General features: G+C 46.5%; 1 protein-coding gene across 1 annotated transcript in view; it reads left to right on the forward strand.

The window, feature by feature from the left end:
- Positions 1 to 369: 369 nt before the first annotated feature.
- FCHSD2 (FCH and double SH3 domains 2) overlaps positions 370 to 23,580 on the forward strand; it is a 119,637-nt gene continuing 96,426 nt past the window's right edge. The window contains exons 1-2 of the mRNA XM_066207567.1: positions 370 to 687; positions 2,970 to 3,067. Of these exons, the coding sequence (XP_066063664.1) occupies positions 667 to 687; positions 2,970 to 3,067 (119 nt within the window). The 5' untranslated portion in view covers positions 370 to 666. The remainder of the gene's footprint in view (positions 688 to 2,969; positions 3,068 to 23,580) is intronic.

A 23,580-nucleotide genomic window follows, 5' to 3' on the forward strand; every position in this document is an offset into this window, starting at 1 on the left:
CCCATTGTGCACATCCCATACGCCGCCCATTGTACACACCCGTGCGCACCCCAGAACCCCCCCACTGTGTCCCCATTGTGTCCCCACGGTGTCCCCATTGTGTCCCCTCCCCTGCCGCCGCCGCCCCCGTGGCGCCCCCCCGCGGCCGCCGCGCTCGCCGTCCCCGCCCCGCCCCTGCCCATGGCGGCCGCCGGGGGCGGCGCAGGCCCCGGGGCGGCCGCTGGGGGGCGCGCGCGGCCGCCGCGCGCCTGTGGCGGCGTTGGTTTGCCGGTGCGGCGTTTTGTTTGTTTGTTTGTTTTTCTTCCCTTTCTCCTTCCTCCTTTCATTTTTTTTTTTTTTTTTTTCCTTCCCCCCCGCCGCACGTCTTTTCCCCGAAGTCTCTCCCCGCTCTCCCTCCGCCGCCTCCTTCCCCTCGCCGGCTCCCCAGCGCCGGGACGCCGTTCCGCTGCCCGGGAGCGGCCTGCCCCCCCCGCGCCATCATCCCTCCCCGCCTCCATCCCCTCCCTTCCCCGCTCCTCCCGCCGACCGGGACTCGCCCCGAACCGGGCGGGGGACGCTCGCTGCCCGCTCCTCCTCCTCCTCCTCCCGCTCCTCCTCCTGCAGCGGGGGCCGCATCCTGCTGCCGGGGGGGAGGGAATTGATGTGGATACCCAGCGCAGCACCACCATGCAGCCGCCGCCGAGGAAGGTGAGACCCCGGCCCGGCGCAGGGGGCTGCGCACGGAGGGGCCGGGGGTGGTTCCGGGGGGGCTTGCGGCGTGGGGCGGGGTGGCTTTGGGGCACGGGGCGATGCGGGGGTCCGCGGGCGCGGGGAGGGGGGCGCAGGGTGGGCTGTGCGGTGGGGGAGGCTGCGGGAAGGTTTGGAGACGGAGCGCGAGTGTTGGGAAGGGAGCGGGGGGGTGCGGGGGCGAGTCGGGGGCCGGGGGGGGGGGCTCTGGCCCTGCAAGGTGGGTCGTGGGGGAACGTCGGGGGGGTGCCGGGGGCCGGGCACGGAGGGCCGGGGTGGCGGTGGGGCGGGATGGGTCGGGAGTGAGCTCTGGAGGCGGGACAGGGCAGGGGTGGGGACGCGCCGGTGAGGATGGAGGTGCAGGGGGGCAGCGCTGGCTCGGGGAGCCCCGTCTCCAGCGGGGGCTCTCCGAGGAGAGGGATGGGCCGGGAGGGGGTCGGTGCCTGCGGAGGGCTTGGCTGCAGGGAGGAGGCGTTGAGGGCGTGCTGCTGCTCCTGGGGCGCTGCCGCGGGAATTTTGGGGGCTCGCGTGGTGCGTCGGTGCCAGCAGCGGCGGGTTGGTTGTCTTGGGGGAAGAAGGTCACTTCTGGAGTTGATCCAGGGACGCAGGCTATCCCGGCGTGTGCCAGCAGCACACAAGGAGCACGCAGGAGCGGGGACGGCCGGAATTGTGCGGCGTTTCCACACGCGTTCCCACGTGCGATGGGAACAACCTGCGGATGCAGCGGGGAGGCTCCTCGGCGAGCCTGCGGTCCGTGGGGATGTGGGGTGCTGCCCGTCGGGGGGACTGGTGTGGGAAAGGAGGCAAGCAGGAATGGAAATTTGGCATCAAGGCTGTGCCCAGTGTGGCTTGTCTGGGTAGGCAGGTTGGTATCCGGGAGACCCGAGCTGCAGCGGGGCTCTTGAGCCGGTCGGTGGTGATTTCTGGGCTCGTGGTTTTGGGGCTTGTGGGGAAAGGATGGAGAGGATGGAGAGGATGCTCCTGTGCAGGCACCGGGGGAAGGAGTTCCGTGGGGCTGAGACCTGTTCCATGTCCGGGATGCTGCCCGCTTTGGGGTGCTCTGGGCCGTGATGGTTTGCAGCCCCATGGAGATTTCCCGTGTGGCGCTGGGATTTCTCCGTGGGGAGCGGAGATTACCCGGTTCTCCCACCTGGCAAACCCTTGCAATAGCGATCAGGAGAGGAGGGAATACAAACAGGTTTTCCTTGTTATGCCCAGAGCTCCCCAGTAGCCCTGGCAGGCAGCTGCAGTGAAGGTTTCTCCATGGCTCATTTCTGCCTCCCAGCCTCTTCATTTTACGGGTGGACTCTGCTTTTGTCAAACAAAACCAATTTAGTTTCAATTATTTCCATTTCAGCCCGTGTTTGATGGTTTATTTATTTTACATGCGTGTCGTTCTTTGCCTGTATTGTTGCATTTATTTCCACTACCTGGGTTGTGTCGTGTGGGTTTATTTATTTGGAGTTGGGCTTTTTTAATGTACAGATAAAACCCCAAAAGCTGAAAGTTCGCCTTAAAAATAGTTGCTTTTCCCCCTTAAAATCGGGGGCATGCATGTGATTTATATTTTTGGTGTCATGTGAAAAACTTGTCTTTATGTGATTCTGCGATTTAGGGGTGCTTCTTGCTGGGGCATGGTTTGCAGAGTTAAAATAGAGAAGCTGATCAGATCCAGGATTTTTTGTGGGTTTTTTTTTTTGCCTGGCTAGTGAAGAAGGGGGAGATGGATGCCCTCTTCCTCTGTGAATTTCTCATCCCTCTGCAGTAACAGTTTGGCATTTCTGTCCTCATGAATGCATAATGTGTTCAGAGATACTGGTGATCATTTTTTAGGCCGATACGTGGATTCCCTGTGATCACTAGAGGGCTTAAATGCCAAGACCTCTTTTTTTTATAAAACAAACAAGAACAAAACGATTCTGAGGTTCCCTTCCAGAACCAAATCGTTCCCAATACCTGTGCCATTGGTGCTCTCTGCCAGTTACTAAGTAGGTTCCCAAAATATTGGGATTTTAGCTGTGCAGAGTCACAAGGCTCAAAGGAAAACTACACCGGCACTAGAAATGTATGGCCAACCTTCTGAAGCCTTTTCCAGTTTGTTTGTTTGTTTTCTTGTTGAAATGTGACTTGAACTACAGAAAATATAAGTGGTCCTTGGGCTTGTTTGTTTGTTTTCTTGTTGAAATGTGACACGAACTGCAGAAAATATAAATGGTCCTTGGCTTTGTTTGGGTTTTTTGTAGGTGAAAGTCACGCAAGAGCTGAAAAACATTCAGGTTGAGCAGATGACAAAACTTCAGGCCAAGCATCAGGCAGAATGTGACCTACTGGAAGATATCAGGTAAGGCCACAGCAAATGTTACCAAAATTCCTTTAAGGTCCAGTTTTTGGAAGAACATTTGAGTTACAAAATTCAGGAACTGACGATGGAATTTCCTCTTTGGATTTCCTGCTTTTAGGCTGTTAAAGTTTTGACACAGCTGGAAATTATAACTGGAGCTAACACAATGCAAACCATTTTTTCTTCTCTTCAATGGGGGAAACGTTAAAAGAAACTCACAAGCAACATCCAAAAAGCATCAGTCTTTTCAGCGATATTTATTTACATAATATTCTGAGACTTTGATTTACCAATTGTAAAAGGCTGCTAAAATTACTAAAATATTTTAAAGCCGCTGATGATTTATGTCTCACCAGAGATAGCTTTGAAAAGCACTTTCAAGCAGATTGCATTTTTTACCAGAAAGTTACCAGAAGATATTTGCATTTGTAATTTAAATTTCTGCACGGGTTCAAAACAATAGAGAAAATCCACACGACAGCAGTTGTGGCGGTTTCATTATTCCTTTTACCTAATGTGATTTGCTTCTCCTGAAAGTAAAGGTTTGCTTTTAGCAAAGTATGCTGGGAGTGGGTACCTGGCATTATATGGAGGATTAATCGTTCCATTTCCTGCAAAATATTCAGCAGAAGTCCATTGCTGCCCTGCTCTTTTTGGCAGTGGATAGTCCACGTGTTAATTATTTAAATGAGATTTCCTGCTCGATGTTTACGTATTAAATGCGAGTGTTTGGCTTTGACAGATGAAGTTCTGTTTGTGTCACTATCGGCGTCCTCCATAAATCAGAATGTCAAGGCTGGAGCCTTTTCTCCCCCTTGTTTTTTTGGGTGTTGAAATACTTTTTTTTTTTTTTGCATGGGAAAGATCACAGCGTTCATTTCCTCAGATTAAGATTATTCTGGGGAGTGTGTAACTGGCAAATGCTGAGTAATAAGTAACAGACTGATCCAAGGCATTTTCCCCCCTTAGATGGAAACTTATTTTTAGAGCATCTAGGCCGGATACTGCTGCTGTAGCCCAGGTTTTGTTAGCAGTTGCTGTTTTTCAGGAGCTCATGATCAGACTTCTGTCTGTATTCTGCTGAAAGATGTCATAAGCCTGCGGATACAAACCCAGGAAAACGTGAAAAATGTCGGCTTAAAATATTTTCCTTTAATGTAATTTAATTTCTGCAGTTAATTAAATTTCTGAGTTTTAACGCTGGGGATTAGGAGGCCGGGTTAATATATTTAATTCACTCCCGTGGTCACTGAGTGTGTTCAGCACTCTGGCTGCAGAATTGCTGCGTGGATTTACAGTTCAGGCATTCTTTCAGTGTGGGGTGACGAGATGGGCTGTGACAGCTCCGTGGTGTCGGTGGTTTGTTCAAATATCAGATAAGAGAATCCAGAACCAGGGAATTTGGGGTTAAAAGCGTTTGCTGAACAAGCCCTGATCTTGGTGTGTGAGGCTGAGGCCTCTGAACTGGGAAGGGGGAAAGCTTTGGGGGCTCCATGGTGTTGGGCAGGGTGAGAAGTTGGGTGTCCACCTCACCCTAATATCCCCTGTAATCCATGGCTGGGTTCAGGATACGCAGCCGCCGTGATTCCAGAGCATTCCAGAAAGCTGGAACCACATACAGGATCTTTTTGTCTCTGGAAGGAAGGTTTGCTTTTTATAGGGAGCACCCTGCTGTTATCCAAAAGTGTGGAATTCGAGCAGAGTGCCATTTGTTTATCAAGACTCAGAAGAGTCTGGGTCCTTTGGTAGCGTTTTTGAAGCTTTCAGGCACCGCAGGAGCACAACTTTGTACTCGGAATTCCAGAAACCGAAGGGCTGCAATGGCAACAGGAAACACTGAATCAGGGCTCGCAAGCCGGTGATTAAAAATTGCATGTTTGAGAAAGTTACTTTATTGTGAATAATTGCTTCGTTTGTTGGCACACAAATGCAGGCATTCAAATCACATTTTTTTGTATCGCTTCGGTTGGGTTTTATGTGCAGCTAAAGAGAAGTTGATAGGAGGAAAAGATCAGAAAGTTCTCCAGCAGAATACATCTATTGTCTGCTGTATTAGCAGATGATTTTTGGCAGTCTACCAGCCCATAAAGCATGTTTGCAGTTCTAGCAGCTTTGATATCTTTATGCAAAACTGGGGATTCTTGGTCAGGGTTGAGGTATATGTGTGTAAGTACTTTTTTTTGGATGGCTTTTGACACTATGTAAAATTCTAGTATTTATTTAAAAAAAAATACCGAATATCCGTTTCAGTCTTAACAAACTGTGTTGTGTTCTCCTGTGGAAGCTCAGCAGCACTAAAGCTGAAGTCTCTTTCCGTGACTTGACAAGACTCTTAATAAAAAATGTGTTTGAAATGTGTTAGCAAATAGGTTTAAAAATACATTTCTGTGTTTATAATCCCTGTTTGGCTCTTCGTGTTACATTTCTTCATGCTCAGTGACTGGGGAATTTGGGGAACAAGTGATTCAGGATGCTTTTAAGGTCTTTGGCTTACTTTTAGGCATGACACGTGTTTATCCTCTGTAGCTCACTAAAGCTGTCTCATGCCTTCACGTGGGAGATCTGTGTTGGCATTACCGTAAAAAAGGTTGTCTTTCTGCCACTGGGATGGAGGAAAAGGTTTTTTCCCTGACAGGTTAATGTAGGTTCTTTGGTTGCTGTGATCCAGAAACCCTTCAACATTTATGGCAAGGAGTCCTTCCCTCCATCCACTCTAGCTGCTTTTAGGCAGCGAGTTAAGTATTTTTTTTTGCTGGTCAGTGAATGGCTGAATTTGTCAGAGGTGTTAGCAGCAGTCATGTATTTTATTTTGGTTTTAAGACTGCCTTATTTGACTGATGGTAGTAAGTCAGTCACAGCCAGGGTCTGCGGATGCTCTTGGTTTGCTGGGACACGGGGGTGCTTTCCTTTCGTGTGTGTACCAGAGCCTGCAGAGCTGTAAAGAACTCTGTATGATTCACATTTTAATTCAGCTTGGCATTTCTGTGAGGTATTTATGTGCTACAGACTTCATAAACTCATTAAGTGATAATTGCTTGGGATTAAGCAGAGTTGGGTCTTGCTTTTTCAAAGGCTTGGGGTCTGCTTTTCCAAAGCACTTGTTACGGCCTTTCAGGTTTTGCTGAGGTGTCCTAAAATGTCCTTTTTAAAACTCCTTCACATGCAAATCTATTTACAAATACTTCCTTCTGTTTCCTTCCCTCTTCTGTCCTTGTGGTTTCTGCCTCCTGACATTTTCTTTTTGATCAAGCTGCATTTCTCTGTGTCATTCACCCTTCTCCTGCTGCTGCCTTGCCTTTGTGGGGTGTCCTTGTGGGTCCCCTTCCAGCTCAGAATATTCTGTGATTTTCTATCTTCCACCCTCTCCTCCAGAGCTCTCCTTCTGATGATTCCCTCTCCCTTCCAATTTGTCAACTTCTTTTTGTTTTGTTTTTTCTTCCCAGGTGCTTCATCTCCTCCCTTTATGCAGTTCTGACCTTGCGAATTTTAATTAGTTCTCTATTCCTGAGATTCTTTCCTGTTTAACGTTCAGCAGAGCCACTGGAGACGTGTTAAGCCAAATGGGGAGATCTTGTGGCTCTTCCTTCCCTGTTTTGGATGCTGTTGCTGGGCTGGCCCTCCTGCAGGTTGTGAGGGAATCAGTAATTCCAGGGCAGGATTTGTGTTTCTGTGCCCAGGCTGAGGACAGAGAACTCCTTTGATGCCTCAGCCTGTCATAACAAGCCAGAGCGAGCAGCACAGCTACTTAAAAAAAGAAAGTAAAAGTATGAATGAATTTACATCCGCAGCCAGCCAGTTCCTGCTCGTTTTAACATGTCATTTTCTGTGCTCAATTATGCTCCGTGGAAGCTTTTGCTGTTGGATATACTTTGTACTCCCTGTTGGAATTTGTGCTCCTGGAACCTGGCTGGCTGTGTTGGCAGGTTCCTGATAAGGTTTATGGCAGCTGGGGCTGAGTGTGGAGCAGAGACCAGCAGCAGGTCCACTTTTAAATACAGCAAATCTACGAGATCCCTTCAAAGATTCTGTGTTAGGGCAGAGCCTTGTGGAGCTGTGGAGGGAGGAGCAGGTGGAGAAAAAAAGCTGTGGAGTAATCTGTATTTACATGTGTGTGTAGCCCTGTGTATTAGAATTCCGTAAGAGATTCTGAGTAACGTGGAGAAATCTCTGCTTTTCCTGCCCCCAGGCACGGTGGTGGTGAGGAGTTTACCTTTCTTCCTGTTCTTTCTGGTCTCCAGCTGCAGGGAATGCAATTTATTTGGATAGTCCTGAACCTGGGCTCCAGAGCATGTTTGCCTCTGGCTAGCTGGTGTCTGATAAAGCCCCTTTTAAAAAAATTCATCTCTCCACAGGCAGGTCCATCTCTTTTTTTCCCCTTTATCCTGCTGAGAAGTGTGTCCTTCCTTTTTCCTTCAAGGTCATCCCCTGCATTCCGCCGATGCAGTTCTTGCCTCTGGTGTTCGGGGCTTTATTTCAGTAGGAGCAGAGTGATTTGCTGTGCTTACAGGTTCTGAATGCTGCAGCATGCCAAAGTGGAAAGCGGCAGAAGAATCAGGAAAATTCCCAAAAACACTGTGCAGAATGTTATTTTTTGGGGGGGCTTGACTCACACTTGAGGCTTTCTTTTGTGTGACCGGAATATTTATTCCTTCAAAACTTTCAATTTTATGAGCTGCTGACATTTCTTTCCTCCTGGGTTGATCTTTCTCACCACTAGTGATGATCCTGACTTTATTTTGTACTTTCAGGTTTGTTTTTTTTTTCCAGGCTCTGCTGTTTAGTTGAGGACACACAATTCTTTGCTATAACACTAAATAAGCAGAAATTTCAGAATTTTTAAAGAAAAGTTGGTGCAGTTACTTCTGAATAATATTCCATATAAAGATACCACAGAATCTGTGGTCTGGGCACGTTACCTATAATTAGGCAGGGCTTTAATGAGATGCTCACATTCTTGACGGAATTAAAATCTGGTGATGTTTTGACTGGAACTGTTTGAGGGAAGCTTGGAATGTGCTTTAAAAAAAGCTGCTGCCTACTGGGTGTGGAAATCCAAGTTCTGAGCAAAAAAAAAAAAAAAAGAAGAGTTTTAGTATAAACATGGCCACAGTGTAATGATTCAGGCCTGTCTCAGCACAGTGGAATTGAAAAATGGACCACATTCCTTCTTCTTTTTGTTTTTTTTTTTTTTTAATCCCTGACATACAAAAATTAATGGATCTCCTGCTTTGGTATTTCTGAGTACTTTTCAACTGATGAAAGTTAAATAATCAAAAGATGATTTTTTTTTTTTGGTTTGCTTTTTTGTAGCAGAAATAATAGTGTAAAAAAACCCCGCCCAACAAACCATTTCTCACATCAGAATGAAAATTCTTCTTTGTTCCCCATTTTTTTTTTTTTTTTCTCTGAGGTTTGCATTTGAATGAGCTCTTTTTTTCTTGAAGCAATTCCAACACACGCTCTGGAAGTCTGATTTTTAAGGACTTTCAGGAGAACCTGGGCTTGTTCTGTTAAGCTATGGTGTGAGTTTGTCTTCCAGGACATAACAAGAGCATTTGAGTTCTGAGTACAACTCCTTGCCAAAAGTTGCATTTTCATTTTTGATTCGTGCCCCGTTTTTAAGAACGAAGTCTTTAGTTTGCAGAAAGTCGTGGTATTATTTTTTTTTCCCCTGAATTTTATCCGAGCATGGCTTTTCCTGGACCTAACTCTTGTTTTTCACCACGATGTTACTTGGCAGAGCTCTGAGAAACCAGCAGCTGCCATGAAGCCCTGTAAAGTTACCTTTGGTCCAGATTTTTATGGGGACAGTTGCAATGTGTATTATTAAAATATGTGGCACAGGGTGGTTCTAAAGGAACAAAAAGCTCTTCCTTTGATCCACTTGTTCAAACTCAAGGTGCTTCTTGGTTTTTCTTTCTTCTTCATCGCATCGCTTCTGTGGTGAAGCCTTTCCCTGGAGGCTTTCCATCCCAGCTCCTATTGCAAACCCCTGTGTGTGAGGGGAATTGAAGGCGTTGGGGACATCCCACAAACCTCACTGTGCTGGAAAGAGGAAGAGCATTCTTCCCATTCCAGGCACAGTCAGTGTGGCCTGGCCTGATTTCCTGGGGTGGTGTGTTGTCACAGAGTCATGGAATATCCTGGTGGAATGGGCCCATCCAGCTCCTGGCCCTGCACAAGCTCCCCCCCTGTGCCTGAGGGTGTTGTCCAAAGGCTTCTTGAAGTCAGGCTTGGTGCTGTCACCATTCCCTGGGAAGCCGTGTCCCAGTATCCAGCCTCAACCTCTTGTTCTATTCAGTTTGGTGCCCAAAAGTTTCTTTTTGCAGGTTTTGCTGCCTTTGCCACTATCCCATCAGGAGACCTCAGAAACCTTGTGCCTTTTCAGTGCTAGCATCCTGAAAAACTGCGGGAATGGGGTTACCAAATCCTGCACCGTGTAAATATTCCTTGTGGGGGAGGCAGAGGTAACCAGAGAGGTTGTGGGTTTGTTTTGTTGGTTTGTACCGTGGTTATCTTGGCTGCAGAGAACTTGGTGGCCTGACTTTTCTTGTCATTCCCAGCTGGTCCTTGAGATCAGCCTCTCCTGCTCCCAGTGAACTTTTGACCCAGCTGATACCTTATCTTACACGTGGTGAATTCGGTTTTCTGATGAATATGCATCTGATTTTTATTTTTTTTTTTTTTTTTTGCTTAGTAAAATCAATGACCTTGTTTAATCATCTTGATTGCTTTCTGCATATGAAAGCACGCAGAAAAGGTGTTCTGCGTTTATACTTCTAAAAACTGGCAGCTGAAAAAAGGTTAAAGCCGTATCAAAGCCGAGTTGCTCTGGTCAAATGTTTGCAGTATAAACTGGTTTATAATGGGTCAGTGTGGTGCTTTTCTGACTGGTTTTTTATAGTAGGTTTTAAAATTTTAATAACGTTTTTCCAAAACACACGGTGTGAATATATCAAGTTGGGGGCTTGTTACTGACTTTAGGCTTGTAAGTGTTGGGTTGTGTTTATTTCTGGAGTAAATACAATATTTCCAATTAAAACTTGAGGAAAGAGAGGGAAAGTATTGGATTAATGGTTGTAAGTCGTGCGTTGTGTTTATTTAGGAAGCAAATGGAATATTTCCAATTGAAACCTGAGGAAAGAGAGTAACTTTAAAAAAAAAAATCTATTGAAATCTAGCTTTTTTTTTTTTACCCTGTGTGCTGCTCTAAGCACGGAGATTCCATTCTCAGACTTTGAAAATTATTCATAACCTTCGGAGCCGTTCCTCCTAAGAGCCTTTGGAGTTATTTTCGGCGTTCCTTTCTTTGTGCCGCTGTGAGAACAGTTTGGGCCGATCCCCAGTGGCTCCGAGGAGGTTGTTCACACACTCCTCTGTCCTCCTGCGCCGGCTCCACCAAACATCCTTTTAATGAGACAGACAAAACGCGCTGGTGTCTAATTTTATGAGCAGGGCTCAGCCATGCAGAAGACTTTCGAAGATTTATGGTGGTAAAGCCACTAAGTATAGTGATTTCTAGCCAGATGCAAGCCAGTGTTAGTGGGGAAAATGTTGGCACTTACGGCCGTGTTTAAATACACACAAATCCTGAGCATAAATAAGATTTTTTTAAGGGGGCTCTGCTGTGTTCTGTTTGCATTTTTGAAGGAGGGAAAAATAAAAAGGGGGGGGGGAGGCAAAAAAACTGAGCAAGCTACAATTTTTCTTGAGAGTATGATACTCTGAGATGAGCTCAGATCAGAAGTGCCTTTAAGGATCTTTGAACGAATCATAGATTTGTAGAATGATTTTGGGAGGGAGGGAGATGTTCAGGCTCATCCAGTGCCACCCCCTGCCACGGGCAGGGACACCTTCCGCTATCCCAGGTTGCTCCAAGCCCTGTCCAGCCTGACCTTGGACACTTCCAGGGATCCAGGGGCAGCCACAGCTTCTCTGGCACAGGGAACGATTCCTTCCCAATATCCTGTTTAATCCTACCCTCTGGATGGCCTCGTCCTTCCGTTGTGTCAACTGCGCTGCTCAGCTTGGTGTCGTCTGCAAACTGGAAATTTGAGAAATCACTTAACTGTATAAAAGGTGAAATTACTGTGCTTTTATTTCAGGGTTTGAGAGCGACAGAGATGAGGGGCTGAAGTTCTTGAAAAATGAAATTAAATTGACCCCTATTTTTCAGTCGTTCAGCAGGGAGTAAAACAGTTGTAATCTCTTGACACAATTGAGAATTTCTGTCTTGAAACATTGCCGCGTGTTAGGCTGCTGAATTTCTGTTAATGTTTGACCTGAAAATCATTGTCTTCCCAATCCTAAAGCCAGGCAGAGGCAGAATAGACAGGCTAGATTGCCTTGTGAATTAAAAAGAATATTCAGAAAAGCAATAATAGACAGTGTTACGGTGTCTTGGTTTCTAGCAGCTGCTTTTCATAGTCCTGGTGTGTTCCCAGCCTGGTTTTAGCCTCTCTTATCTCTAAATGTACTTTGCTCATTTTCAGCTGTGTTGCCACTGGTGAGAAAGGGCGTAGATGGCAGTGGCTTCCCACGTTATTTTCATGTGCTTGTTGTTTATGAAGTTTTCTTTCATGTTAATTGATTTTGTGTGATTGTTTCTAATTATGTCTCTGTGATCTGAGCTGGCTGAGTAAGAAGACAAGTACATATCACTGCCTGATTCAGAAAGAGCTGCTGCTTTTCATTTCCCTCTTTCTCTTCTCATTCTTCTGTTCTTCTCAACTGTGTTCGGCCAGAGTTGTGTGAGGAGAGACAGGACAGGGAGCGACTGGAGAGGATCCAGCAGAGGCTACAGGGATGATGAGGGTGAGGAGCACCTCACATACGGGGAAGGGCTGAGGGAACTGGGCTGTTCAGCCTCCAGAACAGACAGCTGAGAGAGGATCTTTCCAATGCATACAGATACTTTCAGGCCAGGTGCCAAGAGGATGAGGCCAGACTCTTTCCAGTGACAGGACAAGGGGCAGCGGGCACAAAGTGGAATGCGGGAAGTTCCCCTTGAATATGAGGAAAAAAACTGCTGTGAGGTGATGGAGCACATGGAGGAGGCAGCTCAGAGAGGTTCTCCAGTCCCCTTCCCTGGGCTTTTTCAAAACTGCTCTGGGTGAACCTGCTCTGGCAGGGGCTGGCCTGGGGGGTCTCCAGAGATCACTTCCAGCCCCGGCCGTTCCATGGTTGTGTGATTTGGTGGGATGAAGAGTGGAAAATCACAAGGGTGGTTTTTTTTTTTCACATGAGTCACAGCAAAGCCCAAACCTCTGAATTTCACTAACTTTATTGAACCAGCTCCTGTGGCATTGGTTTAAAGTGGTAAACTTAAGATCCTTCACTGTACCAACAATACCAGGATGCTCTTTAAAAGCAGGTTTGCCTCCAGGGCACATCTCAAAAGACCATCTCATCCAACCCCACAAGGCAGAGGGAGCCCGGATGAAGTTACATCTGTATCTTGAAAACCTCCACAGTGGGGACTCTGCGTGTCTCTTGGGAGGTTGTTCCAGAGACTGACGCTCTCTTTCTAAAATGTGGGAATTTGGGAGCAAAAGATTTGAGGCTTATGATTTGATTTCCTCTGGATCTCTGAGCAATCTCATCTTTTCTTTGCAGTTAAAAGAACATCAGTTGTCTGTGTAGCAAACATTAGCATTTTTGGGGTGCTTGTACAACTGGTGTCTTTGGGATTGTTAGTGGGCGTTGCAGCTATTCCACATTGTATCCCACATTTCCCACCCAGTAATAGGAAAGAGATGAGAGAACAGTAATAGGAAAGAGATGAGAGAAAAGTAATTTCTGCAGTTGCAGTAAGACTGGTTTGTGCCTCCTTCTTAGTTCTTTTCTGTGTGTTTCAAATCAAAGCAAAAGCTCAGAACTGTAACAGTGTGGGAGGTGTTGAGTCTCTCGAATCACTATAAATAGCGGCAGACTGGGGAGGACTTGGGAAAGCTTGGGAAGTGCACTAGTTCTCTTTGGGAATCTCATTTTTTTTCCCCCTGTGATACGCAGGCTTTCAAGGGACCATCTGCCTTAAACCTTCTGATTTGGCTGAGTGTATGCAGAGCTTGAATGATGTGCATTATGTTCGAATAGGTTTAAAATGCAAACAAACTTTTTCCAGACATTGTTCATCCGTATTTGTATTAATTGATGTTAAAGTATATTGTAGTTAATTGCTATGGGCCCTATATTCTAGCTTTTGTAAGCATTTGAAGCTTAGGCTTTTCTGCCGAGGAGGTGAATGTAATCTTTGTGATTACAGGAGTTTTTCATTTAGGAATCTGCAGAATTTTGATTGTAGTATCCAAAGAGTGGTTGAAGTTGGTTTTGCAGTCCGCCTGTTGGCAAAAAGTGGCTGAACCTGATCCCTAATGCCAGAGGAGTGGAATCCTCTGTTTGTCTGGTGGGCATCTGGTACTCAAGAAATAATATTAAAAACCTGTGTAAAGACTTTGATCGTTCTCTAAAGTGTCACTGATAAAAATGTCCTTTAATTCTTTGTCTGCACGTGCTTCCTGTGTGCTCCCTCTTCTTTCTCTCTTCCTTTCCATCCTAACAAAGAGCAGCGCAAGGAGGAGTGAAGGTGCTTTTCTTTTCCCTGAAACCGAGCGTGGCCGTGTTATTATTCCTGATTTCCTGGGGAGCCTTGGACTTGTGACTTGCGTGTCCTGCAGCCAAGGTTTGCTGTTCCTGCGGGGCTCAGGAATGCGGCCGTCACTGCGCTCTTTGTTCCCGGCCTTGGGGTGGTGTTTGGACCACCCCGGGCCCGGGTTATGAAGTGCCTGGAGCTTTGATCTGCCCTGAGGAGTTCCTTTGAGTTGGTGGGGGTGCTTTGATGTTCTCTGCTCGCTGGCCGCCAAGTCCTTCTGGTGGAGGTGCAGTGCGGAGCTGTTGTCCACTTCAGAGCCAAGACCTCATCTCTCCAGGCATCCAAACACTTCTTTACTCTCAGGGAGCAAATGGATCTCTCTGCTGGAGCAGTGTGTCCGTTGTAGCTGTGATTTTTTTTTTGTTCTAAATTTAGCAGGTTAGCTCAATACTGTGCTAGAGGAGGGCTGGGCCCTTTTGTTGACACAGCTCGCTGGATGTTTGAAATGCCTTTTGCCTTCTCTGCACCCAGCTGTGCTGCTGAACTGGCAGCCCAAGAGGGAAAGGCTGGGAGAATTGGGATTGTTCAGCCTGAAAAAGAGAAGCTTCAGGGTGACCTAAATGTCCCTTCCAGGACTTGAAAAGAGCCCAAAAGAAAGATGGAGAGGGACTTGAGACATGGGCATGGAATGCCGGGACAAGGGGCATGACTTCAGACTGCTTAAGAGCAGGGGTGGTTGGGTTTTGGGGGGCAGATTCTTCCCTGTGAGGGTGGGGAAGCCCTGGCACAGGGTGCCCAGAGCAGCTGTGGCTGCCCCTGGATCCCTGGAAGTGTCCAAGATCAGGTTGGACAGGGCTTGGAGCAGCCTGGCACAGTGGAAGGTGTCCCTGCCGATGGCGGGGGGTGGGACTAAAGACCTTTCGAGTCCCTTCCCACCCAAACCATGCTGCGAGTCTGTGATTCTATGACAAACCTTTACTAACAGCCCTGTTGTGGTTTTACCGGAGCTCAGGAGAAACGGTTTTAACTGCATTGTACTCCCGTATGTGTTTGGAGCAGGCAGTGGTGCTGCAGGTAACAAGCAAGATCAATATTCTTGTCAGTGGCAAGAAGACAGGATGACTTGACCCCTTTCAGATATTTTTTCCATTTGGTTGGCAATGGACTGAAATTTCCCCTTTAGGGAAGAAGTTTGTAAGGAATATTTGTGTTCAGGGAATGACTGGACATGGCACTCGGTGGTGCCAAGGCAGTGATCAGTCAAAACTTGGAGGTCTTTTCCGACCTCAGTGATTCCGTGATTCTGGCATATGTCTACAGATAGATTTTAGAAATTGTGCCACATGTTTTCAGTGAGCCGTTACATTTTCCGGACTTAAAAAATAACAGTACATCTACTGTACTCTTCTAAAACAGGGCGATTGTGCTTTGAGGAAAAAACCCATTATAGTAATTATTATTACCTGTAGAATCCATTAAAATACAGAATTTGACTTACGTCAGTGTTAGTGACAATGAAACCTTGTGAAGGGCATCATTTAAAATTGAAGTGCTCACATTAAGACTGTAGGAAAAGAAAGGAGAGAAGTCTTTGTAATAAACCTGGGTGGCACTGTCAAGATTCCTAAAATGTGACAGATGAGTAAAGTAAGAACTCCAAGGTGGTTGTTGCCTGCTGCAAAACCTTTTGCAGATCCAGGATGAAATAAGAGGAATGAATGATGAAATGTGTCTTGGCTTCTTGCTGTTAAGCAAATGGGGATCAAAGAAGCTCCTCATATCCCTGTTTTCTAAAAGCTCCTGGCAGACAGTCTGAATTATAACATCCCAGGTTGTTTTTCTTTTCTGAAAGGGAAGTGCCTTGGCTATGATGAATCAGGAGAATTTGGGCAAGCTGTAGAAAAGTACCCTTGTATTTGTCTGAATTGTATCTCTCCCTAATGCTTGCTTAGTTTCCCATTCCAAACCAAAAACTCATTAGCGATCGTTTTAAATACACTTAAGCTCTGAAACCAATCCTTGTATTTGTTGTGAATGTTAATGCTGTAAAGAGGGCACGCTTTTATTTTGAAAAGGCTGAATGAAATGCTCACACTCACCAGCAGCTTTCTGACGGTTCTTTTTTCTTTTTTTTTAATTCTGCTGAAGGAAAAACTATTGTTTTAGCATTGTTGTTTTGTGTCTGGGTGTCATGTTCCTGTGATCACATGCTGGACTGCTAATACTTCTCTGAGACAAATTGCTGAAAACATTGGCTACGTTTGAGGTTGCAAGAATTCTCTATATATAGTGACAGAATTGATTTTTTTTGGCTCTGTTGCTAGTGGCAACTCATCCTAATCCCAAACTCTACAGTAATGTGATTTATGGGGAGTACATTGCTGGCTGGTGAATGTTGTCTGGAATTTTTTTCCCTGTGCATTGCTACAGGGGCACTGTTCAGGCACGAGGTAAAGATATTTCATGGTTTATCATAGGTTGTGTGGATTAGAACATTTAAAATCGTGAATAAAATCGTAACTCACAAATGCCTTTGGGGAAAAAAAAACTGCTTTGTTGTTTTTTGATAGATTTACAGAGGAGAAATTTCTCATTAATTGGGAGCTTGTGCTGGTAAAAATCACATCTCCCATTTAAGGCCCAATTTGCTTGTGGGTACTTTCACACCAAGCATTTTGCATATGCGTTAATTTTTTTTTTTTGTTTAAATCAACTAAATATTGCTGAGCATTAAAAAGCTTCAGTTAGAAACGTTGCCAAGATATGTTATGTATGTTCTAATATCTTCTGTATATTGTAAAGAGCCCTTAAAATTGGCCTGTGCCAGTTGTGATTGACCTCTAAATGTCCTGCTAAAAATTGGGACTTTATAACGCGTTGCGTGGAGAAGTTTCAGGTTTGAAGAGCGTCAGTTAAACTGCTGTGAGTATTCTGAGTGAGCAATGCTCTCTCGAAAATCCAAATGGGCTTTTTAGGAAGGGACATGTTGTAACATTGGGAAATCGTGGTTGGTTCATGGTTGGTCACGATGATCATCAGAGTCTTTTCCAAGCTGGACGATTCTGTGTGTGGGAACTTGCGAAGCCAAGACGTTCAAAGTTGGGCTTTCTGGCTTTTGTTTCTCAAAGCAGGAGCTCGTTTATCTGCTCTCTGTGGGCATGGAAGGCAGAGTTATTACTCCTTTGAGTTGAGTGGGGTTAGAACAGCAGTGCCTGCAGTTGCCTGTGGGGACGGCAGGAGGATGATCCAGGTACTGAAAATTGGGTGTGAATTTGGGTTCGAAGGCAGGAGACTGCTTTTGTCACAAAGATACTATGTCCGACTTTGAGTCCTTGATTGCATAGCTTGCTGTATCCTGCTACATTGAAATATTAGTGGAAATATTTTCAGCTTTGATACCTCTGTTTACATTCAGGAGAATTTTCCTTCTGTGTACTTTTAGCTTAGCTGAGGATAAGCGGAGATTTAAAGGGTAAACATTCCAAAGGACAAATGGTAGCAGAGCTGTCCGAGCTGATGAGTTTTAGGTGTGAGATGAGCAGGCTTCTGACTGCAGGTCGGATGCAGAACCCAGTGCAGCTTTGAGTTACTGTAGGTCCTCTGTGTAGCGGAGGGAGAGGGAGCAGGGCTCCTCAGGGTGGTAAAATGTTCTGTAGTAGCTGAATCAACAAGGGATTGCTGTGTGCTTGGCTGTAAAAGGGATGGGGCGGATCCTGTAGCTCCTGTTTGCTCGGGGAAGAGCTGTTGGAAAACCGTGAGATGCCTTGTAGAAAGGAATTTGTAGAGGAGAGAAGAGCTCTGCTGTGGTACAGGATGTTTGAACTGCCAGTTACTCCCTTTCTGCAGGAATTTATGAAGCTCTGTTCGGAGGAGCTATTTTAAGACTAAAGAGGAGACAGTGCAGAGTATGTACATTAAAGTCAGGTTTAAAAAAAGGCCACTTTTTATTTCTTTTGTGCTTGCCTGAGAACTGGAGCAGTGCACTGAGGTAAGCAGAAAGCGAGGGCTGGCTTGCCAGCGAGCTGCAGGAAGGAGAGCCGAATTCCTTGACTCAGCAAGCAGAGAGTTTCCTGATGTTACAAATATTTGTGCTTCAGGAGTTGTGAAGGTGCCCTTGGCACGTCTGCTGAGATCAGGCGGACCTCAAGTGGATCCACAAGCAGGAAATGTCACTGGCTGCTCATGCTGGGTCAGAGGACTTCTTTGTGGGCAAGAATTTAGGCTGTGGGTGACCTCGCCAGGGTGGTTTTGAGTTTGTTCTGCTGTCTCTTGTGCTTTCACAGCTGGTGGGACCTTGGCCTGCCCAGCAACGTTCTTGTTTAAAATCTTGGCCTGGAGGCCACGTTCGCACCGCCTTGGGAGGTTTGTGGTGTGAGAACTCCACGTTGTCCGTACTTGCCGTGGGAGGGGAGGCTGGTGTTAGGAATCCTGTCCAGACTGGTGGTGGCTTGGGCTTCTGTGACCACAAATTGCCTTCAGGACCTGGAGACGCGCCCTCACGGGAGCGGGATTCGGCTCCTTAACGCAGCTGGTGGGCAGAGCCTCCTGGGAAGCAGCCAGGAGTGATGGGTCCAGCTTAGTTTTCCTAAGGAGGATTTCCAAAGAGCTAAGGAGGAGCCCATCCCGTTGTGTTGTGTGGGAAGGTCAGGAATTTCAGCAGGAGCCCCTCATGGCTGAGCAGGGAAAGCGTGGAGGAGGGAGGAGTATGGAAGCTTTGCTTGGCTGCTCCAGGACTGTATCAGTGACACCTCCAGCTGGTCAGGGACACGAGGAGTGGAAGGAGAGATGCTTTGGGAATGGGAGCAGCAAGACATTGTCTGAGGCAGCCTAGTGATGGGCTCCAGGGAAGAGTCTGCAGTACTCAGCAGTTTTATTTCCCCCACTCAACCTTTTCCAGGGAAATCGTTCCCTTTACTGATGTCTAGGAAAACCTGAACATGTAATTTGGAGAGAAGAGCCAAGGTAATGCTCTGATGTAGAAATATGTTCGTCACCAAGAGCTGGGGGAAGAATTCCACGTGCGTACCTCTGTGCTGAAGGCCATGGATGTGATGTAATGTGGGAGACAGCAAGTTTAACTGCAGACCAGGCAAATAAAGCCAGCCCAAAACCCAAGCAGCAAAATGGTGTTTGAACAGTGCTGTTAAATGCCCAGCACAGTACAGTAACTTCTTGTGGAGTTTATTTAATAGGTGGTGCAAAGTCTTCAGCAGGAAAGGCAACAGTGGCAGTGATGATATTATTCAAACTTGACATGGAACATTTGCTCCTTGATAAAAGTGCAGCTGAACTGCCTATTTCTAAGCAATAACGTAAACCTGGCAGGTGACAGCATGCATGTGAGAGAGTCATCTTTCTAGGAAGGGATTTGTTTCATTCAGATGATATAAAACCATTGAACAAAAGAGAGTTTGTTATTTATAAAACCAAACATAAAGGCTGTGATTTGCTGTAGTGTGACCTCTGGTGATTTTTTTTCTTGGGGTGGCTGAAAAGGAACCTAAAGTATTCTGTGCCAGTGGAGACTCTGGTCTTAAATAAAATGGAAGTGACTTTCTCCTTTCTTACAACTTCTTAAGTTCTTCAGCTGCCTTTTTGCAAGAGCAAAGCCGTGAGATCAACTCTTAGAGTTAGCACTGGTTTTACTGAAATTTGGGGATGTTTAAATCCAATACAGTTAGCCAGAAAGTGATCGGAGGCACCAGGATTCCCTGGTAATTTTGTGGTGGTGTAACAGTACAAAGAGTTGTAATAAAGGAGTTAATTCTTTTGCATGATGTAATTAAGGTGAAGCTTCAGTTGCTGCACTTCGTCTGAGGTGAAATTTTTGATGTAAAAATAAAAAATATCATTAGTGGTGTTCATTGATCAGTGTTGGAGGAGTTTTGCTGGGAAAAGGGAAAGTCAGTCTACAAAAATCTCTGAATTAGGAGTCTTGGGTACTTTGTGACAAGGTGGACAAGGGGAGTGGATTTGGACTAAAAAGAGAGTAGGTTTAGATTAGATATTAGCAGGAAGGTATTAAGAGCAAGTTTTTCCCCATGAGGGTCGGGAAGCCCTGACACAGGGTGCCCAGAGAAGCTGTGGCTGCCCCTGGATCCCTGGCAGTGCCCAAGGCCAGGTTGGATATTGGGGCTTGGAGCAGCCTGGGATAGTGGAAGGTGTCCCTGCCCATGGCGGGGTAGGGAATGGGATATTCTGTAAGGTTCCCTCTGACCATAACCATTCTGGGATTCTGTGAAGTATGTTCCAAATTTTAATAACCTGGTTGTTGCCCTGCCACGCTTTCTGCAGCCTGTGTACAGATAACTTCAGAAATAATGATGCTCCGAAAAATCATTTACCCTTCAGACGCTCAGAATTTTATGCAAATCTTCTAAAACATTTCTCTTGTGGTAATTCTGTTTGGTAAAGAGAAAAACCACGAAGAAGAGCTTATTACAAGCAGCGTTTGGGAGTCTTGTCGTGGTGAATAATTTCTGTAGGTTCATTATTGCTCCAGGTATGTTGTCTTTGTCTCTGCTGGCCACGGGGAGGGAATATTAATGCAGTGTGTCCCTGCACACACGGGTGTTCCTGGAGTCCCTCATTAGCCATGCAGCTGCTGCTGCGTTCTCTTATCTCAGCATTTATTGTCAACCCCTGCCCCGAGCGGAGCCACAGGAATGATTTATGCTGGCTGGAGTGTTTGGGATTCGGTTGTGCCTTTGTTAGTGACACACCTGTCCTTAAATTAAAAACCAGGTAACAGCAGTTGTTTGGTTGTACGGTATTGATTCATGATGGTGCATTTTTCACGTTGCTGGGGGAAAGTGGGAGGAGGCATCCACGTAAAAGTACTGAACTAAACCAAACGAGGATGTTGGCATTTCTTACGAAAATCTGTTTTCCTTCAAGGGGGAGCAAAACGTTTTGGTCCATTCCCTCCTCCCAAGTATTGCAGGATTGTTCCCCTTTGGATTTTGTAGTGGGAGCTGGCATTCCAAAGGATATTTTAATTCAGTGTCATGGTCTGGGGAAGGGGCTGGAGCCCCAGGAGAGGCTGGGGGAGCTGGGAAAGGGGCTGAGCCTGGAGAAAAGGAGGCTCAGGGGGGACCTGGTGGCTCTCCACAACTCCCTGACAGGAGGGGACAGCCGGGGGGAACAGGGACAGGAGGAGAGGAAATGAGCTCAGGCTGGGCCAGGGGAGACTCAGGTTGGACATGAGCAGGAATTTCTTCATGGAGATGATTGTCAGGTTTTGCAAGGGACTGTCCAGGGAGGTTTAGAGTCCCCATCCCTGGAGGTATCCAAGGAAGGACTGGACGTGGCACTCACTGCTCTGGGCTGGTGACAAGGTGGGGATTGGACACACCTTGGACTCGATCCCTTGAGGTTTTTTCCAGCATTATTGATTCTGTGACTTGGCGAGACAAATGCCATCATTTTGAATATCCCTTCTTCCTTCTTCCTTCTTCCCCCAGCTTTTATTGCTGAGCACAATGCTGTGTGGCCTGGGGTCACTTGGGGTCAGCTGTCCTGCCTGGGTCTCCTCCCAATTTCTTACACACTCCCAGCCTACTCCCTAATGGGAACAAATTGCCCAGAGAAGCTGTGGCTGTCCCTGCATCCCTGGAAGTGTCCAAGGCCAGGCTGAGCTAACCTTGTAAGAACCTGAGATAGTGGAAGGTGTTCCTGCCCATGGCAGGGGCTGGGACAAGATTATTATTAAGGTCCCTCCCAACGCAAACCGTTCTGTGGTGTGAGGAGCAGGAAAGGCTTTGAGCTGTGTAAGCACTGCTCAGCAATAATGGGAACATCCCTGAGTTATCTGTGCCCGGAACTTTGTGTTCTCAGCACAAATCCCAGGCACAGCCCCATCCCAGCCACTGTGCAAAGATTAACCCCATCCCAGCCAAGGCCAGCACCGTGACTGTGACCTGTCCAATGGAACTGGACGTGGCAGGAGCAGCTGCAGGACTTTGAGCTTACTTGGACTCCAGAGGTGCAGTGGGACAGTTCACCTTGCAAAGGTCATGGGAGAGCTTCCTGATGGCTGCGGAAAGGCAACTGCTGGACCCATTTTCAAAGACCGCTGGAAGGAGGATCTGGGGAACAGCAGCTGCTCATCTTTACCTTTATTCCTGGGAAAATTACACAGCAAAACCTCCTGGAAAACGTTTTTGAGGCTTCTTTTCCTTTCCTTGAAGGGGCACGGAGGTGATTTGGAGCAGCCAGCGTGGACTCCCAAGGGCAAAAGGTGCTGGATTGCCTTTTGGGGAAGCTGGCAGTGCACGTGTCGTGCGTGGTGGCTTCGGTGAGACCTTTGCCACGGTCCTGTAGCACCTTTACAGCCACACTGGGGACACGTGGGCTGATAGCTGGGTGGAAAATTGGCCGGGCTTCCCAAATCTGAGTGCTGGGCAGCAGTGCCAAGTGCAGCTGGCAGCTGGGAATCCCTCAGAGGTCCATGGATCAGTGCTGCTCCATGACTTCAGTCACAAGCTGGATGGTGGGATGGGGCTTTTGGCGAGCTGAAGGAGCCTGTTAAATTGGGGGAGAACATTGATAGGCTGGAGGCAGGGCCGTGGCCAGGGTGACCTTGGGCTGTGAGTGACAGGGGCTGGCAGGAACTCCTGGAAGGTCAACAAAGGCAAATGCCAAGTTCAGGAGCATTCCAGCCTTGAGCAGCAGGCCAGGCTGGGACTCCAGGCTGGGATTTCACTGCCACCCTGACAGAAACACTTCACTGTTAAAGAGGTTGGTCAGGAGTGATTTGTGGAGACTAATTCCTAAATATCATCCTTGTCCTGGCAGCAGTAATGCAATATGGTTCTTTATTCCCTTTGCCCCACTAGAAATCATTCAAAACCATTGAAAGTCTGTGATGGTTTAAAAAAGAGGACAAGAAAGAATAAATACAAAGAAATTCAACAATATTTAGGGTTCATTCAAGCTGATGGAGTGCTTTTTGTCACTGGGACAAAACTAGCTGCTCCCCTTTTTCTGTTCTTTTTTATAATGAGAGCTGTCTGGTTCCACGCTTTTAATGGAAAATTTTGGAGTGAGTGTATACTAAAAAAAAAACCAGGATAGTATTGGTTTGGACATGATTGCACACTGAGTGTGTGTGCTCCCAGTGTGCATTATAAGCACAAGTTGTAAAGTCATAATTTTCCACTGGTGTGTTCTAGCTGTCAGGAATTATCCTTGATCTACTTTCTGGGAAGCTGGAAATTTTTGGGTATTTCAAAATTCACTGATTCATCTTCTTGAGTGCTGGCGGATTGAGTCAGGTTTAACCCAGCTGCAATGTGCTCTTACAATTCTTAGGGAGATTTACTTCAGGAATTTTTGATGGGGTGAATTAATTTCAGGTCAGGGTCAGTCAGAAGGTGTTTCTTTTGGTTTTGGATGTTTTGGATGTGCTGCTAGTTTTTCCGTTTTCTAAAGCTTTGTGTTAATTGAAAGGATTTAAAAATTTAATTAAATTTCCCAAACAATTTGTCTGAATGTTCATAGCCAAAAAAACCCCACAAACACAAACTGCTGCTGTCAGGTGAGCTTTATGAATTTTCCAGTTAATACCTCGGGTTTTTGTTCGTCATCATCATCTTGCACAAGAAATTGTTCCAAATGGGATTCAGGCCTTGCCTGGTTCAATGTTGAATTTCTCAGCCTTGGAATAGAAATGCATTCACTGGTGCAAATTTAGCCTCTTCTTTTATTCAAGAGCCCTGAACATGAAGTGTGTGTTTACGTTTTTGCATAGCTCTGCATGGAATTAAATTTTTACGCAGCAACTAACTCACTTCCTGGTTTTCAGGGTGCCACGGGGTTTAACTTTCTGCAGTGCAAGCTGCGACTTTGATCTTCACATTTGTACAACTGCACAATATTGGCAGATGTGACATTGTCTTAAAAAAACTCTAATGTGGATTTT

This window comes from Chamaea fasciata, unplaced genomic scaffold, assembly GCF_029207755.1.
Source record: "Chamaea fasciata isolate MVZ Bird 193981 ecotype frontalis unplaced genomic scaffold, bChaFas1.0.hap1 SCAF_2, whole genome shotgun sequence".
In the NCBI taxonomy this organism is placed as follows: domain Eukaryota; kingdom Metazoa; phylum Chordata; class Aves; order Passeriformes; family Sylviidae; genus Chamaea; species Chamaea fasciata.